Source organism: Eublepharis macularius, chromosome 19 (assembly GCF_028583425.1).
Source record: "Eublepharis macularius isolate TG4126 chromosome 19, MPM_Emac_v1.0, whole genome shotgun sequence".
NCBI classification, from domain to species: domain Eukaryota; kingdom Metazoa; phylum Chordata; class Lepidosauria; order Squamata; family Eublepharidae; genus Eublepharis; species Eublepharis macularius.
In genome coordinates, this window is record NC_072808.1 from 22,362,218 (window position 1) to 22,383,786 (window position 21,569).

The 21,569-nt window shown below is 47.1% G+C and overlaps 1 protein-coding gene across 1 annotated transcript; it reads right to left on the minus strand.

The window, feature by feature from the left end:
- Positions 1–1,821: 1,821 nt before the first annotated feature.
- LOC129346587 (intercellular adhesion molecule 5-like) lies at positions 1,822–19,860 on the minus strand. The gene is made up of 7 exons (XM_055003926.1): positions 19,755–19,860; positions 16,189–16,461; positions 12,386–12,703; positions 11,716–11,994; positions 8,391–8,675; positions 6,661–6,903; positions 1,822–4,272 (listed from the first exon to the last, which is right to left on the minus strand). The coding sequence occupies exons 1-7, from the start codon at positions 19,810–19,812 to the stop codon at positions 4,079–4,081; spliced, it is 1,650 nt and encodes a 549-aa protein (XP_054859901.1). The 5' UTR covers positions 19,813–19,860; the 3' UTR covers positions 1,822–4,078.
- Positions 19,861–21,569: the final 1,709 nt, after the last annotated feature.

The following is a 21,569-nucleotide window of genomic DNA, read 5'->3' on the forward strand; positions in this document are numbered from 1 at the left end:
CTCTTGCAGGGCAGAGAGATGCATGTTGAAGGATGCAAATCAATGACTTGTAGCACACCTTTAGAATGTAATGGGAGAGAGTTGTACAGAAACAAAAGAAATGCAAAACTTGCAGAGACAAGCATTGTGGGGCAAAGGAACCAAAATTTGGCTAGAGTAAAAAACCACTGGAATTCTGTATAAAGGAGAATACATGTTTACACACACGCCTCAAAATTGTTGAGAAGAGCACTTTACACCCATATATTTTCTGACTAGTATGTATGGAATGCTTCTCTTGCACCATCTTATCAGACCCAAGACAAAACTGGCTCAGCTCTTCAGCCTCTGATAGATGGCTTAGCCCCACACCAGACTGGAGCCACTACAGCCAACCACCTGTGTGGACTAGCGACGATGTTATGGAATGTTAGAGAGTAGCCATGAAGCCGAGGTCATTTGCTATTGCCTTCCTCTGCAGAGTCTTCCTTGGTGGTCCCTCATCCAGTGACTCTGCTTAGCATCAGAGAGCTGAAGAAAATAGGTTATACATGCTGCCTTCCCTCTACTTATTTGCCTACCTTTATTATCTCTAGCGACCTGTGTTACGTATGACCAGTGCAGATATGCATATATAAATATAGGTAGATATTCCTTGCTTGCATTATTAGATAAGCAAGTCGTATAAATATGAGGTTTTTTTAAAAAAAGGAGAGAAATGCGGTATCCTTAAGATATAGCAGTGGCTATAAACACAGCCTGCTGGGAGATGTACTAGCATATAATAGGAAACAGGAAGTCGGAAGGGTGGCGGTTTGGCCTGGGGTGATTTTACTGAATTTACTTTACTGCAGTTGTTATGCCTGTTTAAGATTTACAATAAACCTCATTTGGAATCTAAATTGGACGCACTTGCTTGATACAACACCATACCACTAGTTTTCAACTAGGGCAGGGTTGGCCGACTGAATACCAAGACACACACAAGCAGCAGCTCAATCACCTTGGGCGGGCACTGCCATTTTTTAATCACGGTACACCATTTGCTCAGTTTCATTTATAAGAAACAGAAAAAATGTTTTCAAGTGGTCAGACACGAAACCACTGTGTTTGCAATAGGCGTACCATAGCTGGTAAGAGTAGCGTAACGGCTACACCACGCTGACAGCCAGCACGGTGTAACTGTTAGAGCCAGGATCGGAGACAGCCAGGTTCAAATCCCCACTGAGCCAAAGGAAACTTGATGGGTGGCCTTGGGTCTACCTCACAAGATTGTTGGAAGAAGGGAGGCAGGTGCTTTCTTCTTGGAATAAAGGTGGGATAAAAATGTACTAAATAAATAAATGCAAAATGTGCTGTTTGTAATCTTGCACACACCCCTTCCACTTCTGGTTCCCTCAAGAAGCTGGTCTCTCATAATATAAAAGGCTGTTTCAGGAAATGGACAGAGCCTTCCACCATCTCTCTGTTTCTGAACACTCAGCCCTGGGTCATGGAGGTAGGATTCCGCCCCCCACACACACCTGTAGAAGTTGCAGAGGGGTGTCGTGTGCATAAACCTGGCCCAGAGAGCATGCCTCCATTGCAGGCTTTCCCCAAAGTTTCTATGTGTTCCTTAATAGCCACAGTAGTATTATGAAGTAGCCAGCCTATAGTTTTATATTCAGATTGTTACACAATCCTATATAAGAATAAGCAAAATGATGATACAGTAGCGAAGGGGGGTATGATCATTCTTTGCTTATTCCTGGAAAGACAACTCATCCAATGTATCGCTAACATGCTGCAATGTTTCCTAGAAATAGAGGCAGCTGAGCGCAGCAGGCAAAAATCATTTGATAAGTTCTGTAAAATTTATTTCCATTAAAAAAAAAATCTCCGCATTTTACCAGCTATATCTAAAGCAGATGGCATGAGAAGAATTAAAGTATCAGTTTCATTACTTTGTGTCTGCAATAAAAACACTAACATTCAAGATCACAATGTGAACAGAATTTTGAAAACAAATTCCATCACATCTGGCAGGCTTTAACAAAACTGACACACGCGCCAATTAATCGGAGATTGTTAGTCTGGGTGTTTGAATAATCATATTCATATAGTATTGGTATTTGAAACTGGTATTTGAATATTCATCAACTCAATTATGCCCTCAATGATTTTAAAATAATGCAAAAACACTGGTGGGTTTTTTTTCAATTCTCCCGAAATCCAAATGCTCCTATAACAACATTCAAGCATCTACAAGAGCGCTTTCTCCCTGTTTTAACACCCAAGGACCATTTCATCTGTTACCTCGGCAACAAACGCGGGCTTACTGGAACTTGGAGTCAGGCCAATCCTCACTCCATAACCTCTGTATACCAACATCGATTTGTTGCATTCATACTTTAGTTGTGCTTTCAAAATATCTGTGCACAAAGGCAGCCCTGAGGGTTTTCTCGCATCTTAACGTGCCTTTGATTCTCTTTTGCACACATCAGAGTTGCTAGATGTAAACACTGTATTTTGGCCTGCATTAACAGGGGAGAAACTAAACATAAATTGAAAGCCAAGCACTCAGGTTTTATGATGTTTAAAATCCATTATGGCCTCCTATGTGAAAAAGGAAGAATGTGAAAACATGTGCTCTAGCATCTCCTAGTGGTGTTTCAAAGACATAGCTACATCCTTTATGATAAATAGATCCAGACGAGTTAGCCATGTTAGGCTGTAGTTGCAAAACAGTAAAAAGTCCAGTAGCATGCTGGACTCTTTACTTTATGATAAAGACATGGTTTTCAGCCTTAGATCAGATCTTAAGAAGCGGTTGCAACTCCCACAGATGAGGAATAAAGCCAGGAGGAACAAAGAGGACCAGTACGAACAGGGCGAGGCAGCCCTGAAAATTTGGGTTTGTCTTGCACAATGTGTGAAAGGCAGCTGGTGGCTCAGGAATGCTATTTATTTATAAATACAAAACATAAAAAAATAGAATAAATTTGCTCAGTGTTAACTGACAGGAGATTCTTACATTTTATACTGGGGAGTGGGAAAGAGTCAGTCACTGTTAGAGTGAATCCAAAAAGTAGAGTCCGTTGAGAAGTGCGTCCTTGCTTCAGAACAGGTGTGAACCACCAGTGCGGTCAAGGGCGGCGGCCAAATGGGCAACAGTTCTGTGCCTTTACGAGTTCAGACATTCTTAGAGACGTTTTCCACATAGCCAGCTTGACATTCATAAATAACGACATGGAGTATGATTGTTAAACAAGATACCCTGAGCTCAATTGCAAAGAAAGAAGAGCCCCCTGCAACAATTAGAAGAGCCAGGACCTTACTTTAAGTTCCAGTTGGTGGCAAGTGGCTACATGAAATACGAGTATGTGTGTGTCCAGAAATAGAAATCATATTGTTGCCTCCAGCGTATTGTTGCCACATCTAGTGGCAGCAAAGGGATCCAGGGGCTTACATCACACCACAAATGTCAAGAGCTCCAGCCCCAATCCTCCAATGCTCACAGAAGAGGACCCTGCTGTGAGGACACTGTGACTTTAAGTGGGGGGTGCTGAATAGGTTCTCCGCATCCCAGAGGGCTTTGCAGAACAGAGCAGAGAGTTGCTTGTCCTCTCTCTAATACTGCTTTCCAAGTTCATGTAAACAGTAAATAAAAGTTCATCTTATGGAATGTGACGCCAGATGGATGCCGCACTTCTGTCCTCCTCTTTTCAAACCCAGTCTTCTGCTGTTCTTTTCCACCGAACAGCTCAACACAGCCAGAACTCCTCTAGGACTTCTGTTCTGGGCAGATCGGCATATGGAGAACTCTGCTCTTTGACTGGTGGGAGTCTTGGGGAGAGATCTTGGATGGGCAGAGAACATTCTTAAGAAGCAGCAACCCAGTGCAAGCCAGTATCTCTGCTTCCACCTCCTGTAGTGAACTCTAGTGTTTCACATAAAGTGCAAAATCTGCCACTCTCATCCAGTCACGTCACTGCCCAGCATGCAGAGGTTTTCCCATTTTCTCCCCACAACAAAGTGGTGTGAGGAACCCTGACAGCCGCTCTGGCTTTGCTGCCTCGGGGCCATGCTTCTCTCCAGTTCCCAGAAACCGTCTGTCCACTTAGACACTGTCAGTCTGTATGCTGCCATTCAGGTGCTTTTCCTCAGAGGGATTTCCCTTCGCTTTCCTTGGTAAGCGGTATTTCCCGCATTTATGGCCTTTGTAGTACATATAATAGCCCACTCCAGCTGCAGAGGCGAGAGACGCCAAACTGAGAATCACCAAGATTATTAAAAGGGTTGGGGGCTCATCAGCTGACAAAGAAAAAGACAAAAAAGATCATACGTTAATATCTGACCACAATGGTTTGCAGCTATTGTGGACTGAAACACCACTTTTGTTTGTGACAGAGCAAAATTCTGGCTCTTGAGACTGCAAAGAATATTTGTGCAAGCTGTTAAATCCGCAAAGGCCAGGAAAATAAATCTGGCTGGTGCTTCTTCTGGAAGTCACAATGTGTGGTGCACCACATCGCTCTCCTGCTTTTTCCCTGGCTCTTGCCTTTTTTCCTACACACAACTTAACACAAAGCATCCCTTTGCCTCCAGAACAAGCTTCTGCCTGGGAGTTCTTTTTTAAATATGTTTTTTATTTTAAAAAACAGAATAATAATAATAAAGGGCACAGAAAGGAAAAAGAGATTGTGTAAATCTGAAATGATTTGTATATAACAGATTTTGTGTCTGTGTGTGTGTATAGATGGATGGATGGATAATATAAAGTATATCTCCCCAACATCCCCTTCATTAATTTTTTATGACACTATCTTAAAGATACAATGATACTTACTTATATTAACACTAAAAGTAGTCCCCTGTGCAAGCACCGAGTCATTACTGACCCATGGGGGGACATCGCACCACGACTTTTTCTTGGCAGACTTTTGTTATGGGGTGGTTTGCCATTGCCTTCCCCAGTCATCTATACTTTACTGCCAGGAAACTGGGTCCTCATTTTTCCGACCTCGTAAGGATGGAAGGCTGAGTCAACCTTGAGACGGCTACCTCAACCCGGCTTCCACCAGGATCGAACTCAGGTCATGAGCAGAGCTTGGGCTGCAGTACTGCATCTTACCACTCTGCGCCACGGGGCTCTTAATACTTTACTTATTTATATTAGGGTACCTTTAATTCAACATTTTTAAGTTACAAATTTCATAACTAATCTGTTTTACAGCTCTATTATTGGTTTCGTCCTTGTGACATATTCAATATTACATGCTTTTGCCACTTCTACATAGCCAATATAACTTTTAACAAGTGGGTAATATATTGAAATAGATAAGGAAAGTCTATTATGTCATAATAAAGTCATAATGATTTTTTAAAAAATGTTTCTACTCAAAAGAATTTATATTCAAGATGTTTCATCTGGAAGTTCTTAATGCTTTTTTAAATTGTTGCAATGTGATGAATTAATACAGTGGTCCTCAGAATCATATGACAGGAAGAGGAGGAGTCAGAGTTATGACCTCACCAGTGTCAAGGGTCAGCAGAGCTAGAAAGCCAAGGAATGCCATAGTAAGACAGAAGCCAAAGATCAGAGCCTTTTCCCCATTGGGTGACCTTGGCTCACTGTCCTATTGCTTGTCTCAGCATGCATGGAGACTGACGTGACTCACTCGCTCTCTATTCATGCATGCAAGCGCCAGCAGGGCTTCCAAAAGGTAACCCCCACCAAATGCATGGTGGCTCTCTGTGACCCACCTGAGGGTTCCAACTCACGGGTTAAAGTCCACCGTCTTAGGATAACAAAACTATTTTATGCAAACGTGCAAAATTCCCAACGCAGCCACAGGCTCGAGTTCAAAAGTCCCATTTTGCTCTTTCGTTTGTCAAAGTGGGCGGACGGACAGCCCAAGTCCAGTCAAGCTGGAGACAGACAGTTAGGAAAATTCAGGTGGTACACCAGGAGCAACGCGCATCTATTGCTGACCTGCTATTGTCTCTGGCCTGCGACACCGAACGTGCTTCGGTTCCTCAAGGCTTGCAATTGACAAAGCTATTCGGTGGTCATTGAGAACTTGCATTTGAATTCACCTCCTGGAGGCAAGGCCAAACAGTCTGTCCTCTAGTCCACAGTGAGCCATGTCTTTTCCGTGGTAGAAACTGTCTCAGATGTTTATCACAACTGGAAACAGTGCCCTGGGCTGCCTGGGTCGCTAAGAGTGCAACCCTAAACAGAATTACCCCCTTCGACGGCTAGTCGAAGTGCTTCGGCTAGTCGAAGTGTGCTTAGGACAGCATTATTACCTAGGATGTCTATGGATGTGTTCAGGGCTTTTTTTCTGGGAAAAGAGGTGGTGGAACTCAGTGGGTTGCCCTGGGAGAAAATGGTCACATGGCCGGTGGCCCCGCCCCCTGATCTCCAGACAGAGGGGAGTTTAGATTGCCCTCCACGCCGCTCCAGCTGGAGCGGCGCGGAGGGCAATCTAAACTCCCCTCTGTCTGGAGATCAGGGGGCGGGGCCACCGGCCATGTGACCATTTTCAAGCGGTTCCAGAACTCCGTTCCACCACGTTCCAACTGAAAAAAAGCCCTGGATGTGTTGTAGCCTCCCTGGATCAAGCCAAACAGCTTGGCTCCGTATTTTAGCACAAGCAAATGGAAAGACGGTTTCTTAGGACAAAGAGGTTGACTTACATTCAACATTAACCACCACCAACTTAGCAACAGACCCGAGCCAATTGGAGGCACTGCAGTTATAGCTGCCTTGGTGGTCTTTGGTGACCAGCTGTGGCATCCCAATGGCATAAGGCACATCGTGTTTTCTGCATTCGACGGTTGGTGGTGGGTTTCCCCAGGCTGAACAGCGGAAGGCTTCCTTACTGTCAGCCTTCCAGGTCAGGGCACCGGGGCAGCTGGAATCATTCATCTGGGGCCCATCTAGAATGAAAAAAGATAATGGGATCATTTTCTGTAGCAATGCGCTTTGTAGTATAGCATCCTACTTTCTCATGCTAAAATGGCAGCTAGGGGGAGGGATAGAAAAGCGTCTTTTTTATGCTGTGGAGGCAACAGGGCTCCTGGAACTGGCGTGGATGCAACCTTAGCAAGGACGCCACTGCATCACCTGGAAGCTTGCGTAGAGCTTTGTGAGTCTCAGCTAGTTCACACATGCGTGCACATCACTTGAGGACTCTAGCCCTTTTCAGATGTGACATCTACAGAAACCAAGAGGCAGGAAACACACAAACTGGGAGGGTGCGGCTTGTATGTGGTCGCCCCGGCATCTGAACAAGGGCAATGCAGGTATTTTGCATGTGAGGACAGCCAGATTTTCCAGGTTCTGGTTCAGAAACTGTATGCGCAAGCAAAATATGCGCAGCTGTATGTGCAAAATATGTGCAAGCTGTATGCGCAAGCAAAATATGCGCAGCTGTATGCGCAAAATATGCGCAAGCTGTATGCGCAAGCAAAATATGTGAAGTGCCCCCATGTTCAGAGAACACAGGGGCTGGGAATATCGCAACACTGGGCTCCTGAAATGCACAGCTGCTGCCTTCTGGTCCATGCAGACAATGCCTGAAATGGGCTACTGTGGGCAAGGCACTGCTGGTGGAGCTTTTACACCACCACAAACAGGACACATTTCAGCAGGGTCAATTCTCATACTCGTGACAGTCCTCAACCAAGGGTGTGTATGTCCCGTCAAACTGCAACTGCAAGCCCAACAAGGGGCTTTTTTCAAGGCAAGCGAGAAGCAGAAGTGGCTGGCCATTGCCTTCCACTGCAGCGTGTTCCTTGTACCGACCCTGCTTCGTTTCCCAGATCTGATGTGATCAGTCTTCACCATGTTGCTTTCCCTCCCAATCAAGCAATTAAGTGACCAGAAATCGAGTTGCATGGGTGCCCCCAATTTTTAAAAAAATGTCTTGGCAGATTCTGCTAAAAATTAGAATGGTAGGAGAGGCCACTTTTCCACCCATCACCTTTCTAGTGGTTCCAATTCTTCTCCATGGAAGAAAGTTTTGCAGGCATTTCCAAATTCCCCTAGAACTAATCTCCCAAATTGCTCATCTGTAGGCTAGTTCTCATTAAGATGGTATGGTTACACCTGGAGTGTACCATTCCAGTGTTCAGGTAGGAGGTTATCAAATGATCCTATATACAAAAACATTCCTGCATGCAGAAAACCAGAGTGCCAGGGCAAAGATAAAGTTAACTTCTCTCCAACATGCAAGCTTTTCGTGGACAAGGCCCTGATGTATATAGAGGAATATTCAGCCAGGGAGGATGAATTGCTGCTGGCCCGGCAAGATGTTTGCCACCAAAATGAGATTTAGGTCTGTGCAAACATATCTGAAAAGTAATTCATCCCGACTGCAGATTCTTAACAACAACAACGACCATGCACAGAATTTCTTACTCACAGAAGACAGTGAGACTTGAAGACGTCTTCCTTCTGATTGGCCTCCCATCAATCTCTGTGTCCACTTGACATGTGAATTCTTGCCCATCGTCCTCTTCTGTCGTAGTCACTGAAACCCGGAAGGGAAGGCTGTCTCGAGACTCTAAGACTCCCCTGCTGTTTCGAATATGTGCTGAAAAGGGAGGGGACTGGGTGGCCTCAGGGTGAGCGTCGTAGCACGCAACCTCCACAGCCTCGTTGACAAAGGTCTCTTGGGGACTGAGGGTTAGGACAAGGTCAGGCAAACCTACAAGGTAACCAGGTACAGCACGCCATTAACCTTCTATGTTGCTTGACTATGATTTACATTTAAAAAACACATTTTCATGTTCTCGTTTATTCATTGTTAAACACTTCATTTTCATTATTTTGATTTCCCCTGCAGGCTCAGCCATCCCCTTCACCCCAACAGAGGGCTCGGCTACTCATACGCTTATTTTCCTTTCGCAGATTTAGCTGCCAGAAATTGCTTTGTCAAGGAGAAGAATGAAATGGAGAGCGAAGGAAAGAAACCTTTTCACTCCCTTGCTGCTTTCTTGCCAGATGCAAAAAAAACTGTTGAATGCTGCTTATCCTCCTGTTGGGCAAAATCTGCAGGTGCCCATTTTGCCCCCACCCCGGAGTGGCTTTTTCCAAAGAGAAAGCGGCAGGGAAGGAATGAGTGAGTTCTCTCTTCCCCAGGGCCATTCTTCTTCTTGAGAAAGCAATCGTGGATGCTGCATTTCCAAAAGAAAGAAAAAAGTGTTTAAAACAGGGCTTTTTTTCAGCGGGAACGCGGTGGAACGGAGTTCCGGAACCTCTTAAAAATAGTCACATGGCCGGTGGCCCCGCCCCCTGATCTCCAGACAGAGGGGAGTTGAGATGGCCCTCCACGCCGCTTGGCGCAGAGGGCAATCTAAACTCCCCTCTGTCTGGAGATCAGGGGGCGGGGCCACCGGCCATGTGACCTTTTCACTGAGGGCAATTTAAATTTTAAAAAACTCCCCCCTTGTTCCAGCTGACCCAAAGTGATGTCATTGTGCGGTCCTGAGTTCCACCACTGAGTTCCACCACCTCTTTTCCCAGAAAAAAAGCCCTGCTTTAAAATAAACATGGAAGGTGGTTGCCGAGTCCAGATGGTGATGGCGAGGGGGCTGCTACTGTACCTGGCTTACAACAGCCAATGTACAGGAAGAGAATATTCCCCATGCTGCACATGCCTCCCTGGCACCTTGGACATTTTTTCAAATGAGCACCTGGACGCATCCAAAACTGTATCTGAGATGTCAGGGGAGCAAACAGCATGCACGGATTCCTGGGCTTTCCCCGCTCCGTTTTATTATCCAAACGAACAAAAGTGGTTCCATTTCATTTTGCCTTTCTTTGGAAATGACTGCGCATCCCTATGGGCTGAAACAGTAACCTCCAACACAATGTCTATAAGTGTCATGGCGCCCACCTACGTCTTTCCGTGGCACTCAGGTCCTTGTTCCCAGAAGCATTTTCCCCCAAAGTAGAGTGCCAGGTCAGACTCTCTTCTACCTTAGTGCACATGGAATTCACTGCCTCAGGAGGTGGTGGCAGCTTCAAGCACAGACAGCTTCAAGAGGGGACTGGATAAACATATGGAGCAGAGGTCCATCAGTGGCTATTAGCCACAAGGTACAGATAGAACTCTCTGTCTTGGTGTTTGGGGGGGGGGCAATCAGTGGGGGGACTTCCAGTGTCCCTTCCCCACTGGCAGACCTCCTGAGGACACCTGGTTTTTTGGCCACTGTGGGACACAAGAGTGTTGGACTGGGTGGGCCATTGGCCTGATCCAACATGGCTTCTCTTACGTTCTTAACAGGAGGTGTATTAGAAAGAGGCTGGGACTCAGCACCCAAAAGGGAGCACCCATTTCGAAATGTCTTTCTCCATCCTTTTGAAGGCTGCTTGACTTGGAATCTCTCAGCGTTTTGTGACAGCTCATGGCAGCCCTTTGTCAAGGCACCCACTCAATGTTTTCAAAACTCCCAAAGTGCCCACAGGGTCAACAGATTGGGGAATTCTGCACCACGGAGCTTTGGGATGCCCTCGACTGACTTATTGAAGCAGAAGTATTTGTGTGCAGAAGCCAACCCACTTCCTCAGATGCATGAAGGGAAACCTCAGTCAGCAGAAATAGATTGCTAGTTACAAATAAACAAGAGCAAAAAATAAAAGGAGTAGAGTCTGGGGCATAACTGGGTCAGGAAAAGCGACTGCCAACTTCAGGGTGGGGGAGCCATTAGAAATGAAGCATCTCCAAGCGAGGAACAGTGTCTTCAGCACACCAACATGTGAGAACTGGCTCTAGTGTAGCATGTATTTTTGTAAGCCCCTTTTGTCTGCTCTGTACAGGTATCCTGTGATCTGAATTACATTGCTGGATTATCTCAGCAGTCTGGAGCAGCATTAAGGGGTAGGGGGAGGAAGGAGACGGTACTCCTGTGCAGGTTCCAATTCTTCTCCATGGAAACAGATCAAGACGGGTAGCCATGTTAGTCTGTCTGTAGCAGTGGAAAAGAGCAAGAGTCCAGTAGCACTTCTAAGACTAACAAAATGTGTAGTGGGGTAGGAGCTTTCATGAGCCACAGCTCACTTCTTCAGATACTTCTTCAGCAATCTGAAGAATTGAGCCGTGGTGCACGAAAGCTCATACCCTACTGCTAAATCTGTTAGCCTTATAGGTGCTACTGGACTCTTGCTCTTCTCCATGGAAGTAAGTTTTGCAGGCATTTCCAAATTCCCCTAGAATTAAAATTGCTCATCTGTAGGCTAGTTCTCATTAAGATGGTATGGTTACACCTGGAGTGTACCCATTTCAAAGTTCAGGTAGAAGGTTATCAAACGATCCTATATACAAAAATATTCCTGCACAAAGAAAACTGGAATGCCAGGGCAAAGATAAGGTTAACAAATGCTGGGACTCCTAACTGCAAGAAAGAGAGATGCGAGCAAAGGGACTTCCTCTGGCTTGAGGGAGGGTGGGGCAGGCCAAGTAGAATGTCAGTGGAGAGTTATGCCACCTGTGACATGGTTTTAACAGGGCACTACAGATTTTTAAAACAAAGGTGTGCTGTTGGGGCATGGATGGAATAGCATTGCACACTGCCATACTAGATCATGCCTTGAGTCCTGTATGCAGTTTAACAAAAGACATGATTTGGGATTTCACTTTCCAGAGCAAAGGAAATTTCACTGTGGTAAGCTTGAGATTCTTTCCAGTTTGGGTTGGGAAACCCGAAGGCAGATTCATACATGCCAATTACAGTCGTGATACTTACAGTACACATTTACGTTCTCCTCTGCCGTTTTGGTCACTGGCCCCAGAGAAACTGTGCATTTCAGGGTGTGGCTTCCCGCTATGGAGGACGAGACCTGAGCCTGGGCCCGTGCCACATCCCCCACCACAGTCACACTAAGGTTCAATCTCTCCTCAGCAAAAGTCATTTCAAACTGGGCCTCTTCGGCTGGAAAAACCCCAGTCACTTCACAGGTCACCGTCTCTGAGGTGTTTACCTCCATGTAGCGTAAAGGTCTCAGCTGAGGATTCACTGGAAAATCTGTCAAGACAATGTAAGAGAAACATGTTAGCGATTCAAAGAGCAACGTGTCAACAGAGTAACACCAACGCTAAGAATTTTTACAGCACTCTGGCCCAGTTCTAAGTAAATATTACCACAGACGTTCTACAAGAAACTGGGCAGGAACACTGATTTTACAGAGTGTAAGACGAAGGTGGAATACACACTTTCTCTCACACTGGTGAATGTGAAAGGCCCAGTGGACAGATGCTATCCGTTTCAACACAACAAACATTGTGTTGAGCCCAAGGAGCCGAGCAGATTCACCTCTGCAAATTTTCCATCCAGAGAGGGAAGTGCAGAGGGAAGGGGCCTTACACACACTCCCAGCCTTCCGAATAGGGGCAAAAGGAACTGGACGTGAACTCACCCACAGTCTCCAGCGATTGGTTGAGGGAGGCCTGTCCAAAGAGCTGCCCTTCCGGCCGCAAATCCAGGGCCGCATGGCAGCTGATTTCCTCCCCACGGTCAGCCTGATGAGCAGTTACAATGTGGGTCACCACAACATCACTGGCTTCGCGTGCAGCGTGCTTCTCAAAAGTCTGCAGGTGCAGTCTCTTCCCCCCTTGGAGGAAGGCCACAGACAGGTTGCGGATGGGGGCCATGCTGGAAACCCGGCAGGTCAAGGTGTAGTTCTTTCCCACCTCCATCACTGGCACCGGATCCAGCTCTACAAGCTCTGGCACTCCTGCAAGGGTGTGAAAAAGAGACCAGTCTTCATCGGGTAATGGAACAGGGAAGAGAAATGCAAAGGAGTGAACTTCCTGTTTCTCTTCCTAAGGCAGAGAAGGGAAAAATAGGCAGTGTGGTGTAATGGGTAGAGTGTCAGATCAGGATCTGGGATGCCCGGCTTTGAATCCCTGCCCTGCTATGGAAAGCATCTTCCTCACACCAGTTTCTGTCCCAGCCCCTCCCTGGATTGCCAGGTGTTTGCTATTTTCTCTTCATTTCCTCTGGACAGTCCAAAAAAATACCGGTCCGTCCAGGTGAAAACCGGTCACCTGGCTACCCTAAGTGCAAGTCAAACATTCAAAGGATTTCATATATATTCCTTTATCTGCTTTTTCGTTTATTTCTCTCGATGGCTTACCAATTAAGCAGCACAGCAGGGTGGAGCCAGACGGGCTGGAGATTGCTCTAAAAGTGCCATACCAAGTCTGACTCAATGTACAACCACTTGCAGCCTAGCTGCTCCTCCATCAGAGATTGGATGACAATTGTGTCCTTCTCTGGCGGTCCACTAACGGAGGCCAGAGCGCCTTTCCTCACTCAGGGCTACGAACAGTTTAAGCAGAGTTCTCTCGGGCAAGGAAGGGAAGGGAGAAGCAAGCAACCTTTCCTTTCCAAGATGTGCTTCCTTGCAAATGGAGAGGGGTGTGATCTTGGCAGGAGCCCTCAATTCTCTGGTTGGTGACAACAAACAGGCCCCCCCTCCCCAGCCATATCTGCAGTCTCTGGGCAACGTTTGTCAACTAGCAAACCAGCATGCTAACCCCCTTACTACAGATGGGGACTTGAGGTCATCTTGCAAGTTGTATTTCAGACAAGAACTGAACAGAAAGCTTACTGGCAGTTTTCACACAGGAACGGGTCGTGTGGTTTCCCTGGTACTGCTATGGCTGCCGACACAGCACAGCAGCAACACAGCAGCTTCCCTCTCTATTTCCCATGCAAAAGTTATTTCCCTTACCAAAGGAGGGCTTTGCTTTAAAAAAAATGGAATTAGAACAATCTGTTCATCAGGTTCTCTGATTCCCCAAGTTTTCAGTTGACAATCAAAGTAAGTCTCTAGTCTCCCCCTTTTTTTGTGGAGATATAAGGGGAGGGGCTGTGGCTCCGTGACAGAGCATTGTTTGGCATGCAGAAGGTCCCATGTTCAATCCCCAGCATCTCCAGTTCATAGGTGATGCGAAAAGCTTCTACCTGGATAGCTGTTACCAATCTGAGTAGGCAGGAGTGACTTTGATGGACCAATGGAATGATTAAATATGAAATAACAATATGAAAACAAGATAAGGCAGCTTAACACGTGTGTGTTCATACCTCTGTAATGAAAAGGGATAGAGACACCTTTTTAAAAAAACCTGGAAATTCAGAGGATATGATATAACATTATAACAATCTGTCTGATGAAACAATAATATTCCAATTGCCAATTTTATTTTTTTTAAAAACCAATGCATTCCAGTGCCGGGCAGGAAATGGCTGGTATAGCAGACTAGATGCAGAATAGGTGGCTGTACCTGTACTAAACTGGAAGAAAGAAAAGGGCGAAACCCTACAGGATACAAAAATGATTCTTTATATAATGTTTTCAAAATTTCAAAAGTGCAACGTGCTCATAACACTTCATACAGTGTCTCCCAAGTTTCAAAAATGCAACATGCTCATAACACTCCATACATAGTTCAATACATATTACATACAACAATCTTGCAGGGTAGGACGAATTAAAGATAATACCATTTGAATGACCAGTTCGTGAAACATTTTCCGGGAGAAAATAGCCTACATAAGCTTAAGTCTTTCTTTGAAGTCAATTTATCCTTCTATGTTTCCATAGCTTAAAGTAGAAATATCTTGGTTGTTGCTTCATTCCAGCATGGTGCAGGTGTAATTGCCAGTAAGGATACAATCGCTGGGGGGTGCTTCCCCCTGGGATAGCACACCCTGGAATGCTCTCAATCTGAGGCCGGCTGCAAACAGATTTCGCGCTTGCTTCTTCAGGAGCTTCTGTTTAAAACCGCGTGTAAAGGACACTGCCGCCCATACCGGGAAGAATGAGTGAATAGCTGGTGCTTATTTTTACTTGCTGGTTGTATGGAGTGTTATGAGCATGTTGCATTTTTGAAACTTGGGAGACACTGTATGAAGTGTTATGAGCACGTTGCACTTTTGAAATTTTGAAAACATTATATAAAGAATCATTTTTGTATCCTGTAGGGTTTCGCCCTTTTCTTTCTTCCGGTATAGCAGACTAGGGCATGGAAACTGGTGCTGAAGTGGGCAGGACAGAGAAGAGCTCCCCTGCCCTGCTTACAAGGCTGCCTGCCCACATTTGCTGCAATTATTTCCTAAAGCCACAGCAAAGTTTGAGTTAGACGGCAAAAAGCCAAGGAAACCCCTGTTGGTGCACACAGAATCGTAAGGATGCTGTGGGAAAGCGGGAGGGGGGAATCTGTTTTCCAAAGTGGCTGTCCTCAAACAAAGATGCTTCAAGGGCAGATTACAAGGTGAGACTGCTGAACGGGGGTTCATTCACAAGTACAGAATGATGGAACCCCAGGGCTGAACAAAGACATGGGATTCCTAGCTCACTACAAATACGAATTTCCGCTTGAATCAAGCTGCGCTGCACCTTTCCATTCTGACTCCCTGCTTTGCTTCACCCCTCCCACCCACCTCCTGACTGGGCTCTAACGGCTCAGGGATCTCCCCTCCTCTCTGTATCTACAGAAGGGAGCTCTGACTCTCCAAAGCTTACACACTAAAAATCTGGTTGATCTCTAAGGTGCCACTGCTGTTTCTACCGGCTCTGCCTCCTGCAGGAGCCATTTTGTGGCAGCCATTTTGTGGCTGGGCCCACCACAGTGTGTCAGAATTCCAAATGTGCCCACAGGCTCAAAGAGGTTGGGGATCCCTGTCAATGCTTTGAACACACCATTTCTCATGCTACCTAAGGAGAATGGATCAAGCCCCCAAGTCTTAAAGTCTATCTATGATCACCAGCCACAATCGCCAGTTTTTCCTCTCACACACGTAACTTTACAGGAGTTCTGGGCTCAGCCTGTAAAGCATTTTTTGGAGGGGTTTGTGTTTGAACACTTGAGTTTGCCACTAAAAGTTAGTCATATCCCTTTCTAAACTAGATGCAGAAATGACTTAGTAATGGCTTCCAGTTTCAAAACCTCTGGCTTAATCAGTGCCTCTCCCTAAAACTTCTCCACCCCCCGATCCATCTGAAGCTTGGCCTGGCACAGCTCACGTGATAAAACTTCTCTTGAACTGTGTGAATAATTCCACAGTAGGGCATAGTCATAAACCACCATGCAGTGGGATATCCCAAGCATTTAAGGGGAGAATCTTAACATCTTGGAGAATTATCTCCAGCTTATTTCAACTCAGAACCCAGAAAAGCCATCCCTTCATGGACAATCCCAGCACATGACTTACGGTAAACAGTGAAGTTCACACGATGGGGCTTCATGTCAACATCCTCGCCACAGTCGAAATAGCATGAAGGTGCAGAGTCCCAGTTGCTGACATTGAAGAGCCTGAACGCTTTCCACGTGGGGCCCTCTCCTTCGTCCTTCTTGTCTAGGTTGGTCTCTAGGCCACCATCACGGATGTTCTTGCAGTTGGTACTGCAGTTTAACACCAAGGAGCTTCCAAATTCCACCACAGGGTTTTCTGGCCAGGCACTCACAAAGGGTTGCTCTTGAGCCTCTAAAAGCACAAACACACGCCTCTTGATTTTTCGGTCCAACATCATTTACAAACAAAAAACACAGCTTGTATTAAAATTCAGTCCTGAAAAGGAATATTAGATGGTGAAATTATGGTGGAGGGACATAAACAAGAAGAAAGGATGAAGAAAAAGAAGAACATCTGCTTGAGTTGTAGCTGAAATCGGCTCTGCCTTGGGGAGATGTTGGAGCTTCCTTTTTTCTTTGGATAGCTATGACTCTTTGGGGTCTTTAAGACCACAATCTTAAGGACAATTTCCTGGAAGTAAAACCTAATGGAACACCCTAGGACTGCCTGCACAGCAGATCTGCTCAGTACGGCTTCCTAAGATCTCCAAGAGGAATCCTCTGCCACCCATGAAAAGGAAACGGACGCCTTTCCAGGAACAGCCCAGCCCAACCCCTGATGCAGAGCATTGCACATCAGCATTTCAAGGACTGCCCACAGCTGTTTCTTTAGTTCCAGGTAGGTGCAAAAAAGCTGTGTCTTTTCCCCACCAGAAACAAACTGTCCCAACTCCAAATGTTGTCCCCCATTTTGTTACCCTCTGAAACACTGCAGCCAAATCTTTTAAAAGAGTCAATAAAATGTCACTTGCAGTTGCAATGCTAGGTCACATGCACTGGGCAGGGGGCTCTCCAAGGGTCTTTCCGAGTCCTCCCACCTGATCTCCTTTGGAAGGGTGAATGTGGAATTTCCCACTAGTAAACACGTACTTTGCCTACTGAGCTATGACCGCCCTCTTGCAGCTTTTATATCGTACTTAGTCTGCCTGGGCATAAATCAGCAGAAAGAGGGGCCAGCCCCAGCCACGAAGTCTCCAAACCTCAGCAAGCAGTAACAGAGCCTGGAGTGGCACTTCCAGGAATTGCATTTTTCCCCCCAGAGTAAAAATAAAAGCAGAATCTCTTTCCTTCTTTTAAGAGGGGAGGAAGTTGCAGCACAATCTTAAACCGTATCAAGTCCACTTAAGTTTTCCAGGCAGACAGCTCAGTTTCCAGGGACTGCTTGCTGTGCCAGGGCTTCACACTCGGCTGTAGGAATCAACAAAAGCACCCCTGGACAGGAGCAGAGCGCATTTCTCTCACTGATGAAGAAGAACATTGGAAAGTCCTCCATATATTAGAGAACGCCGGAAAAAGTTTCTGGCTCAGAGAGAGGCATTTCCAGGCAGGGTTAAAGTTTTCTAGAAGTGCTAGTTTTCAGAGGCAAGTTCACCACTTATCAATGTCTGACAAAGCTTTGGCTTTGGAAAGCTCATACCCTGGAAATCTTGTTAAGGTGCAACTGGATCGAATCTTGCTCTTCTACTAGATTTCACCATTATATTGCCTTACATATGATCTGGTGCTTTAAATATGTACTACCTGTGCTTCGTGTTGTCTAATGTCAGTCCTAGAATTGATTACGATCTGTTTCAGCAATTCTTCAGCCCCATATTGGATCCTTGCTAATGTAAACTTGTATTTATTTACCATTCTTGACACTGTATGGAAATGCCTGCCCTTGTCCTTGCTACTGATTATACTGATCTCACACTATGTAATCCGCCTTGAGTCTGAGGGCCAAGCTACAAGTGACAAATGACACTTGAACGGCAAGTGGATTGAGTGGAGGGCAAGTGAACAGGGAGAAATACACTTGCTGTTCAAGTGTCATTTGTCACTTGTAGCTTGGCCCTGAGTGAGAAAGGTAGACTATAAATCACACACACACACACAAAATCTGCCTGAAAATACATTTGTATAATGCCGTTCACATCTAGCAAAGCCAAGGCAGGAAAGTGCATCTGATTAATAATGCCAGTGGGCATTTTTGTTGTGACAGACTAACACAAACAGTTGTGATGCTCAAAAAACTCACAAGGTTGCATTCCAGCAAAAAGTTTTCTTGGTTTAGAGATGCCTGGAATAAAACAGCGCTAGTCTTTAGAGCGAGGTGCCAACTGTTGATTTAGCTTCCCTTCTGGGAATCAGTGTGCATTGAAGGAACGCCATTCCAGCAGTTTACGTCTGTTGCTCCAAAATGAACACGCACACGTGAAGCAGCCTTAATACCAAGTCCAACAGATTCAGTATTGGTCCAACAGGCCCAGTGCTGTCTATTCAGACTGGAAGCAGCTCTCCAACATCTCAAGCAGAGATCTTTCACACCATCTAACATTTTCCTAGGAGTTGCCAGGAACCGAACCTGGGGTTTTCTGGATGCCAAGGGAATGCTCTACCACTGAGCCACCGTGCCTTCTCAGGAGGAAGAGGTCAGTGGCACCTTAAATCCTCTTCTAACAGAAACTTTCAGGGACGGGAACCCTCTTTGTCCAACAGGATCCTCACCTGGCATCCAGCAGATGCCCCTTGCGGGCTCCAGCCCACCAGCGCTTCTCCTGGAATCACATCCTGCCAAACCTTTAGGGTGACCCACACACAGGGCTGCCAACTCTGGGTTGGGGAATTCTTGGAGGTTGTAGGGGTGGCACCTGGGGGTGGCAGATATGGGGGCGGGGTGAGTTCTCTGGAACCCTAATGCCTAATGCCATAGACCCCCCCCCCAAGCAGCCATTTCATAGAATCATAGGGTTGGAAGGTACCTCCAGGGTCCTCGAGTCCAAACACCTCCACACACTCACCCTACTCCATGCCCAGAAGATGGCAAAACACCGTTAGGATCTCTAGCCAAACTGGCCTGGGGAAAATTGCTTCCTGACCCCAAAGTGGTGACTGGCATTACTGGGGGCAGGTAAGAAGGGGCCACAAGAACTAAGCACTGATGCAGCCCTTCCTTCCCTCCCTCTCATGATCTGCCCAGGTGGACTCGGCATTGCTGTCAGATGGCCGTCTAGCCTCTGCTTAAAAACCTCCAAAGAAGGAGAGCCCACCACCTCCCGAGGAAGCCTGTTCCACTGCGGGCCGCTCTAACTGTCAGGAAGTTCTTCCTAACGTTTAGCCAAAAACTCTTTTGATTTAATTTCAAGCCGTTGGTTCTGGTCCGACCTTCCGGGGCAACGGAAAACAGCTCCACGCAATCCCTTATATGACAGCCCTTCAAGTACTTGAAGAGGGTTGTCATATCACCTCTCAGTCCCCTTGCCTGGAGATCAGCCGCAACTCCAGGGGATCCCCAGGCCCCACCTGGAAGTTGGCAACTCTAGAGACTCCTGGCTGGTTTCGCCCCTTTTGCGCCCAGCCGCGGGCAGCGCCCGGGCAAGCGAGCCTCGAGGGGGCCGGCCAAGGCAGGGCAGCCCCCGGATCCCCGCCCGACCCCCGCGCCCTCACCTTGCGCAGCAGCCGCGGCGGCCGCCGAGGCCAGGAGGACGCAGAGGAGCTGCAGCATGCCGAAGGAGGCGCGATCCGCGGGCGGCTGGGCTGGGCGGGCGAGCGGTGCGAGGGCGCGGCGCGCGTCTGAGTGCAGCGCTGGCGGCGCGGGCTTTCTTATACCCAGGCGGGCGCCGCGGCCAGTTCCGGGAAGGCGGCGGGGCTGCCGCGCTCTCACGCGGGCAGGGAAACCCCCGCCCGGGCCGGCCCGCTTTCCGGCTGGTCTTTTCCAGCAGCCCCCGGGGGCGGCCGGGGAAAGTTCCAGCCCCGCGACCAGCGAGTGGCGCAGCCGGCGTTGCTTGCGCAGCTGCGGGTGGGCCTCGATCCTAAGGGCTGGGACGTTCCTCGAGATTTGGAGGCCCAGCCTGGGGAGGGTCGAGGAGGCCAAAGAGCATTCCCCCCTCCCACGCAGCCATGTGCTCCTGGGGAACCGAGCTCTGTCGCCTGGAGATCTGGAACTCCATCTGGAGTTCCGGGAGATCTCCAGCCGCCACCTGGAGCGTCGAAATCCAGATTTCGAAGTTTTCTGTTGAGGTTGAGTCGAGATTTTTTTAAATTGGAGATGTAGTTCGTTTTCAGGGCTTGTTGCTTATGTCTGACTTGGTTCCATGATACCCTCTTGGGCACACACCGCCTGGAACTTGGCAACCTTCTCTGTCCAGGACGACCTGAAGGATTCCGGGTGGGGAAGGCAGCTGGGGGATGGGGGGAATCCAGGCGGTTGCCAAGGGGCAGCAGGCGGCTTGGGGAAGAGCTCGTGGTGGGACCAGCGTTTGCCTGTGGAGTCGGGTTGCCAACTGCCTGGGGAAACCTTGCTCCCTTAATAGCTGCTTATTGAGATGTTATCAAACAGGCAGGACATTTTTTTTCTCCAGGCCTGTTGGTAAAACTACTTCAGAAGCAGGTTGGGCATGGGCAGGCCTTTTTGGCCTTTGCCAAACACCCAGCGGGCCTGTTTGGTCCTGTGTGGCCCACAAGAAATACTTTGTGTGTCTCTTGTCAGAGCGAATTGTCTCAGAGCACTTTCTCTCGAAAGGAGCACTGTCTGGATCTCTTTCACCAAAGTCCCTGTGAGGGAGGCATCAACGCCCCATTCTTTTGTCAAACAATTTGCAGTCTTTTAATGCATTGAAAAATGGGGCAAATTGTGTGTTTGTGCACCATGAGCACCAATTTTTCCGGACACCTTTGATCTATGAGCACGTTTTATTGCTGGCTTTCCAGGACTTTGTGGCAATAAACATAGCTCTCTCATGCCCATGTCCCTTCACAACAGTCCTGTGAGGTAGGCTGAGAGAGTCTGACTCGCACAAAGTCATCTAGGGATCTACATGCCCAAGCAGGGATTTGAACCCACGTCTCAAGCCAACACTAAACCACTAAACCACACTGGCATATTCAACACACTTGAGAACACACACACACACCTATTATCTGTCTACGGCCTGAGAAATTTGATGCTGTTGCTTGCAAAAGTTTATAAAATGGAGGCCAGCCAAATTATTTCTCTTCTTGGCCTGAATCTTAGCAGATGTAGTAATGGGATACTTACTGATATTAAAGCATTCGTGCACATGGTGTTTTGTCCTGACCTGGATAGCAGAGGGGAGCCTGACCTCTTCAGATCTCAGAAGCAAAGCAGGGTCGGCCTTGGTTAGTAATTGGATGGGAGACCTCCAACAAAGACCAAGGTGGCAGAGGCAGGCAGTGGTAAATCACCTCTTGTTAGTCTCTTGCCATGAAAACCCTACCAGGGGTTGCCATAAGTCAGCTATG

Excerpts from the sequence above, each read along its gene's own strand:
- LOC129346587 (XM_055003926.1), bottom strand. The coding sequence starts at position 19,812 with ATGCTGCAGCTCCTCTGCGTCCTCCTGGCCTCGGCGGCCGCCGCGGCT. Across the intron at positions 12,704-16,188 it reads TGTGAACTTCACTGTTTACC|GAGTGCCAGAGCTTGTAGAG; the intron begins GTAAGTCATGTG and ends ACACCCTTGCAG. Across the intron at positions 11,995-12,385 it reads CCAATCGCTGGAGACTGTGG|ATTTTCCAGTGAATCCTCAG; the intron begins GTGAGTTCACGT and ends TTGTCTTGACAG.